Source organism: Propithecus coquereli, unplaced genomic scaffold, assembly GCF_000956105.1.
Source record: "Propithecus coquereli isolate 6110/MARCELLA unplaced genomic scaffold, Pcoq_1.0 Scaffold232, whole genome shotgun sequence".
In the NCBI taxonomy this organism is placed as follows: domain Eukaryota; kingdom Metazoa; phylum Chordata; class Mammalia; order Primates; family Indriidae; genus Propithecus; species Propithecus coquereli.
Window position 1 is genome coordinate 3,847,446 of NW_012147864.1, and position 7,573 is coordinate 3,855,018.

Genomic DNA, 7,573 nt, shown 5'->3' on the forward strand with positions numbered 1-7,573 from the left:
CCGCCCGCCCCCGCAGCCAATAAGAATCACCCCGGGCGCCAGCGGCCCGGGAGCGGCGGCGCGGTGGTCCCCGCCACTGCGCTGCTGCCCGCGCGTGTCCCCGCCAGGCCCCCGCCGGGATGGAGCCCGGGCCGCGGCGGCCGCGCAGGAGCCGCCAGCTGGTGGCCGCCTTCCTGCGCGACCCGGGCTCGGGGCGCGTCTACAGGCGCGGGAAGCTGATCGGCAAGGTGGGGACCCCAGCTCCCCGAGTCCTGGCGAGGGGCTGGGCGGGGGGCGCGGAGTGCGCGCGCTCCGGGCCCTCGTCTCTGCGTGTGTCGCGTGTCCGTGTGAGTTTGGAGTGCGGCGCTGTACCTGCGCGGGCTGCGCGGCGGGGCCGGGGACCCCCCTGTAGTGGCTGCTGTGGCGGGAACCGGCGTCCGCGCTCGTGTGCGGGGCGTGAGCGCGCGTCCCGGTCCTTTGGAGGCGACTCTGCCGTGTTGTCCCCAGGTGTGCGTGTGCGAATGTGCGTCGGAATGTGTTACACATCTCTGCTTTCTGTGTGCCTGCGTCGGAGTGTGCGCTGCTGCGTCGTACGGCCATGTGCTGTGTTGTGTGTGTGTGTCCGCGGGTTGTGTTGTTTGTGTGTCTGTGAGATGTGTCCGTATGTTGTGTCCCTGCACCTTTTTGTGCGTCTGTGATGTGTGTCCAGGTAGGTGGGTGTCGGCTGGTGTCCTTTTGTCTCAAGTGTGTGTGTGAAGAGACCTGGCCACACGGGTGTCCCTGTGCCTCCACCCACACTGCGGGGCTGCGCACCTGACCGCACCCCCGTGTGCGCCCGCCCGCTGCTCCAGCTAGTCCCCTCCCCGCAGGGCGCCTTCAGCCGCTGCTACAAGCTGACAGACATGTCCACGAGCGCCGTGTTCGCCCTGAAAGTGGTGCCCCGCAGTGGGGCTGGGGCTGGGCGGCTGTGCCCACGGGGGAAGGTAGGTCCCCCATCAGGGGCCCCAGCCCACAGTGTGTCCACAGAGGAGGCCGCGGCGAGGGGCGTGGGCCGGTGGGCGCGGGTCCTGCAGGGTGCCGATGTCCAGGCCGTGCCTGCAGGTGGAGCGCGAGATTGCCCTGCACAGCCGCCTGCGACACCGCAACATCGTGGCCTTCCACGGACACTTTGCCGACCGCGACCACGTGTACATGGTGCTGGAGTACTGCAGTCGCCAGGTGCCGGGGAGCGGGCAGAGGGCAGGGCAAGGGCGGGCCCACTTCATGGCTGCTGCCCCACCTGTGCCCACCCCATGTCCACCCGGACTTACCTGCTTCCACCTGCGCCCACGCCATGTTCCCTGTGAGCCCTCTGCCGGGGTCTGGTCGCCAGCACTTCCTGTGCCCACACATGGCATCAGGGCCCATCCTCTACTCGCCACGCCCACCCAGGCTCTCTTGACCCGCCTGGGCACACCTGGGCTCACCTGCACCCACCCGCATGGGCCTGTGCATGCACGTGGTCACCTGTGCCCCTCCTGCACTCAGCCATGCTCGCCTTGCCCAAGTCGAACTTATCTTTCCCCCTAACCTGGCTCTGCCGGACGCTGGTGCTGGCCGCGGTCACCTGCAGTCTTTGGCCCACGTGCTGAAGGCGCGGCAGACCCTGACGGAGCCCGAGGCGCGCTATTACCTGCGGGGCCTGGTCAGCGGCCTGCGCTATCTGCACCAGCGGCACATCGTGCACCGGGACCTGAAGCTGAGTGAGTGCTGGGCAAGGGCACCCGGCGGGGGCCAGCTGGGAGGCTGGGGTGCGGCACCCCGCCTCACACGCAGCTCCCCTGCCCACCGGCAGGTAATTTCTTCCTGAACAAGAACATGGAGGTGAAGATCGGAGACCTGGGCCTGGCCGCCAGGGTGGGGCCGGGGGGCCGCTGCCACAGGTGATAGCAGGAGGCTCTGAGCAGTCTGTCCGGGGGACATGGGTGGCCCCAAGCCTGGCATGGGGGCCCCAGCCTTCCTGAGCCCCCCACGATCCCCCTGCAGAGTGCTCTGTGGGACCCCGAACTTCCAGGCCCCAGAGGTCGTCTCCAGAAATGGGCACTCCTGCCAGTCGGACATCTGGGCTCTGGGCTGTGTCATGTGAGTGGGACCCTGGAGCCCTGGGCCTGGGGAAAGGGGCAGGTCTTCCCAGGTGGGACCAGGTATGGGCAGGTAAGGACAGGTGTCAGCATGCACAGGGGAGGATGGGCAGGTGTGAGCAAGCATCAGATCGGATTGGAAAGGTGTGTGCAGGGTGAGCCAGGTGCAGGCAGGTGTAGACAAGCGCTGGTGTCACCCTCGGGGTGTGCGGCATTGGCCAGGCGCACGTGGATGTGGGCCGGGTCTGGGAAAACGGATACCAGGTCTATGCGCAGTAGGGCTGTGTGGGCAGGTGGGGCCAGGTGTGCACAGGTAGGTGAGAGCAAAGCCTGGACACCTGGGTTCCTGCCCCCTACCTGGCCCAGGTACACGGTACTGACCGGCACCCCACCCTTCGTGGCGGCACCCCTGTCCGAGATGTACCAGAACATCCGCGATGGCCAGTACCCCGAGCCTGCCCACCTGTCAGCCCATGCGCGCCATCTCATCGCCCGCCTCCTGGCGCCTGACCCCGCTGAGCGACCCAGCCTGGACCACCTGCTGCAGGACGACTTCTTCACCCAGGTGGGGGGGCCCTCTTGGCCACAGCCAGGCCCCCAGGTGACCCAGGCGCTCAGGAGCTGGGTGGCCTAGGCTGGGGGCTGACCACAGACCCCCCCGTGCACAGGGCTTCACTCCGGACCGGCTGCCGTCCCACTCTTGCCACACGCCACCCATCTTCACTGTCCCCCTGCCTCTGGGCAGGCTCTTCCGGAAGGTGGGCCAACTGCTTCTGTCCCAGTGCCGGCCACCCTGTGAGTGCATCGCCTGCCACACCTGCCCACCTCTGCCCACGCTCCCAACGCTGCTCCCACCTGCCCACCCCTCCCCTGCCCACGCCTGCCGACACCTCCCACCTGCTCTGCAGCTTCACACCGGTCACGGAGGCGGGTGTGGGTGGCAGGTGCCTCCCCCTGCACGCGGCCCAGGCTCTGCCCCGCCAAGCTCCTGCCTCCCCCAGGCTCCTTCACTCCGAAAGAGGCCTCGGGTCCTGGAGAGGACGGGCAGGACCCTGACTCCATGGAGTGGGGCAGTGAGGTGAGGAACCAGGGCTGGGAACACGGGGGACACATGGAGAGCATCCCTGGCCCCTGCTACAGCTCCCTCCTCCATGCAGTCCTCCCTGGAACCCTGGGCAGAGCCTTGACCCCCCCTCGGGGACGCCTAAGCCTGGACCCTTCTCCTCAGTCCCATCCTGACCCACTGGGGCTGGAACCCATCTGGGCCCAACTCCGTCCCCAACCCTGGGGTCTCCCAAGGTCCAGGCCCCAGGCCGTGGCGTCCTACTCCCATCCGTTGGTTCATTCCATCACATTTATTGAGTGTTTACTGTATGTCTTTGAGATACTCTGAGGCTGCATCCCAAAAGGAAACTAGTTCCTCTGGGTGCTGAGCTTGGCGGGGCAGAGGGACAGGCCACCAAGGGGTCTCGGGGAGGTGGCTGCCCCTCACCTCTTCTGCTCCCTGCCCAGGTCTGCCTGTCTGAGCGAGAGGCTTCCTGCCTCGAGGCCCCCATCCGCCTACTCACGCAGGGCACCCTCCGGAGTGACCTGGCAGGTGAGCAGACCCTCTGTCCACAGGGAGTGAGGATCCGGAAGTGGGGACAAAGGCCAAGCCTTTTCAGGGTCACCCCCCTCTCCTGGCCTCAACTTTCCCACCTGTAAAATGGGAATGGTGCCCAGAATCTTTCTGGGTTAGAAATGAGATTTTTCTGGATTCAGCAGTCGGAGGGGTCCCTCTTGGTGGGAGCCCAGGCCTGTCTGCCCCCTACGTGATCTGTCTCCCCAGGGCTGGAGGGGAGCCCGAGGCCGGAGGTGGAGGCGGCCGTGAGGAACCTGCAGCTTTGCCTGGACGCTGGGCCCTCGGGTAGGAGCCTCAGGCGGCGCCCAGGGGTCATGGTTTGTCTCAGTTTCCAAGGAAAACAGTCTTTGCCCCATCTGGGCCCTTCTGGGGGTTTCTGGGCTCCCCTGGGGGAAAAGTGAGCCCTTTTTTTAGAGACAGGGTCTTGCTTTGTCACGTTGGCTGGAGTGCAGTGGCGTCATCACAGCTCACTGCAGCCTCCAACTCCTGGGCTCAGGCGATCCTCCTGCCTCAGCTTCCCCAGCAGCTGGGACTGCAGGCATGCACCACCATGCACAGCTGATTTTTTACAATTTTTTGTAAACAGGGTCTCACTGTGTTGCCCAGGCTGATCTTGAACTCCTAGACTCAAGCAATCCTCCCACCTTGGCCTCCCAAAGTGCTGGGATTACAGGTGTGAGCCACCACACCTGGCCCCCAAATTTTTAAATAAAATACAGCCTTAGAGTGTTTTGGACATCGAAGGTATTTCAGAATTACTTGTTTCTGGAGACGCGCCACGATCTCAGATCCTCCCTCTGTGAGGAGAGGGTTCCTTGACAGATCCTTGGGGGATCTGGTCTCTCCTCTGCTTGCTGGCCCACGTTGAACGCCCCCAGAGCTCTGCCCAGTCCCTTCTGGAGCTGCCAGGCACCACCCGGGCCCTAGACTGACCCCAGGCTCAGCTCACCTCATCTTTGCACCCAGCCACACAGGACCCCCCAGGGGAGCAGCGACCCGTCCTCTGGGCCCCCAAGTGGGTGGATTATTCCAGCAAGTACGGCTTTGGCTACCAGCTCTCTGACGGGGGCTGCGGCGTCCTCCTCAGGGATGGCACCCACATGGCCCTGCGCCCCCCAGGAGGGTAAGTTGTGGGGCTCCTGTCCCCTGGGGGACCAGGACTTCCTCTCCACCTTTCTTTGATTCATCCCTCGAGTATTTAATAATCACTTGTCGCACACACCTACAGGCACTCACTGCCTGGTAGGGGATAACAATGCTAAACAAATGAATGTCTAAGTGCTTTTTTGGTAGGAACTGAACCAGGCAAGGCGGCATATTGTGGGAAGGGGAATATCTGTGGCATGGGAGGGGAAGGGGGACTCTGAGGAAGTGGTGTGAATGACAAGAAAGAGCCTGTTGGGAATAGTATTTGAGGCACAGGGAACAGCATGTGCAAAGTCCCCAAGGTGGGATTGAGCGCAACAGGTTAGAGGAACATCAGGGATGCTGGAGGGAGCAAGAGGAAGACAGGGAGACGTGACGTCAGAGAGCCTCCTGGGCCACCGCGGGGTTTGGGCCAGGAGAGGAGAGGCTCACTCAGGTCTTTAATGAAATCTTTCTGGCAGAAGTGACCCAGGGGGCCAGCCGGGAGGTGGCTGGACTAGTCAGGCGGCTAACAGCAGTGGCCTGGGCTGGGGTGGTGGCCGAGGCGGGTGAGGGGTGCCGGAGTCCGAGCTGGAAGGTGGGAAGGATGGAGCAGCCGTCAGCTGGGATGGGGACATGGTGGAAGGGACACGTTGAGGGCTGATCAGGATGCGTTGGGAGGCCAGGGCTGGACGTGTGGACAGAGTGGTCAGTGTCAGTGCAGAGCTGGTCTTTAAAGCCACCATTCGAGGGGGTGTAGCTGGGCAGGAAGGTGTCCACGGACGTGGGGTGCCCAGGACAGAGGCCCCGACAGCAGGCACCGCCCTGTGCCCCGGCCACAGCCAAGTCTGCTACACGCCCGGCCGCGGGAGGCTGGACACCTTCACCCTGAGGGACGCACCCACCGCGCTGGGCGCCAAGCTGGCCGTGCTGCGGCTCTTCAACTGCTACATGCAGCAGCGGCTGCGGGAGGTGAGGGCTGGGCCAGGTGAGGGCTGGGAGGTGGGGACACCCCTGTGGCCCGAGTGACTTCAGGGCGGAGTCTGTCCGCAGGAGGGGACCCTGCCCCTGCCCGTGCCGCCCGCCGGGCCCAGCCTCTGCCTGCTGCGCTTTCTGGCATCCGAGCAGGTCCTGCTGCTGCTCTTCAGTGACGGGACGCTGCAGGTGAGCCGGGGCCCTGCCCGCAGGGGTCGGCAGGGAGGGGGCCCGGCCCACCTGGGTTGCGGTGGAGCCCCGGGAAACATTTCTATCCCCAAAAAAGACAGCAATTGGCTCCTGAGTACAAAAACTGCAACATCGAAAATAAATGGCGTGTTTCAGTGATGGCAAAACATCACCTTTGGTCTTTGTCCTGGGCAGATCCACGTAGCTGCTGTCAAAATGTCATTTCGGTGGAAAATGGTTTTCAGGTTAGAGTTGGCCTGAGCAGTCGTGGTGGTTTCTGAGAAATCACAGCCAGTCCTGAAACACAGTTCAGAAGCCATAGAGCGGGTCACACTTTCCCATGTCATTATTATTATTTTATGATGACAGCATAAAAACACCTCTACATGCAGAGGGGGTGTGGGGGCTGCTAACGCGCTTACTCTGGCCTGGGCTGGGGTCTCCAGTTAGACAGGATCATCTTCAGGCCGGGGCACAGTGGCTCACGCCTGTAATCGCAGCACTTTGGGAGGCCGAGGCAGGAGGATCTCTTGAGCCCAGGAGTTCAAGACCCCATCTCTACAAAAAAACAGAAAAATTAGCCAGACCTGGTGGTGGCACCTGTAGTCCCAGCTACTGGGGAGGCTGAGGCAGGAGGATCGCTTGAGCCCAGGAGTTGGAGGCTGCAGTGAGCTGTGATGACATCACTGCACTCCAGCCTGGGTGACAGAGCGAGACCCTGTCTCTAAAAACAAAAAAATCATGAAAGAGAGAAAGTACTGTCTTCACGTGACCCTTCTCCCTTGACTGTGGCTTCTCACGCATGGCAGGTCAGCTTCAGTGGCATCCAGGCCCAACTGGTGCTGAGTGGTGAGGGTGAGGGGTTGCTGCTCACCCAGAGGGAGCAGGGCTGCCCCGGCACCTCCTACTCCCTGGGCGTCCTGCGGAGCCACGGCTGCACCCCGGCCACCCGGCAGCGCCTTCACCACGCTCTCCGCATGCTGCAGAGCATCCAGTACGGCTGAGGGTCAGAGTGGACCTCTGCATTTTGGTGTCAGGGACCCAGACTCCATTTCTATTCCTGTTGCTCCTGCAGAAGAAATGTCCTTGGGGAGACCTGGGGGGAGCGCAGGGGGCATGGGAGGGTGTGACCCCCACCTTGTGGCATGACTGTTCAACTCAGACTTTTGTTGGGCCTTGTTCCTTTTCCATTAAAGAAAACGTGATGCCGTAGAGACTGTCGTCTGCCTCTCTTTGGGGGAAAGAGTTCGAGGAGCGTCAGCAAAGGGGCGCTCAAACCCATGTGACCCCATTGCTCGTTGCGGCAGAGACGGGCGAGATTTTCACCAATACAGAACTCAGGACCAGACGTGGGGATCCATTGTCACCCCGAATCCAAAATACGGGACATTCGCTCAGAGGGTGGGCGGGGAGGAAACCGATGGCAGACTGGATAGAGGGCGAGCCGCGCCACGCAGAACGGTCGGCACGACTGCGCCTGCGATGGACGGTGCGCTCCGGGCTGATCGAGCGCTGGTCGTTATGGACGAGATGTCACATGCAAGAGATGAACTGGCCGATGACT

The 7,573-nt window shown here is 63.0% G+C and overlaps 1 protein-coding gene across 1 annotated transcript; it reads left to right on the forward strand.

Moving 5' to 3' along the window:
- The first annotated feature begins 119 nt into the window (after window positions 1-119).
- PLK5 (polo-like kinase 5) lies at window positions 120-7,013 on the forward strand. The gene is given in 15 exon segments (XM_012645362.1): window positions 120-227; window positions 849-962; window positions 1,081-1,197; window positions 1,592-1,721; window positions 1,814-1,901; window positions 2,005-2,100; window positions 2,466-2,664; window positions 2,768-2,894; window positions 3,101-3,177; window positions 3,612-3,696; window positions 3,928-4,005; window positions 4,687-4,790; window positions 4,793-4,843; window positions 5,899-6,009; window positions 6,819-7,013. Coding segments are annotated over 15 exon segments (1,680 nt in total).
- The last annotated feature ends 560 nt before the right edge of the window (window positions 7,014-7,573 follow it).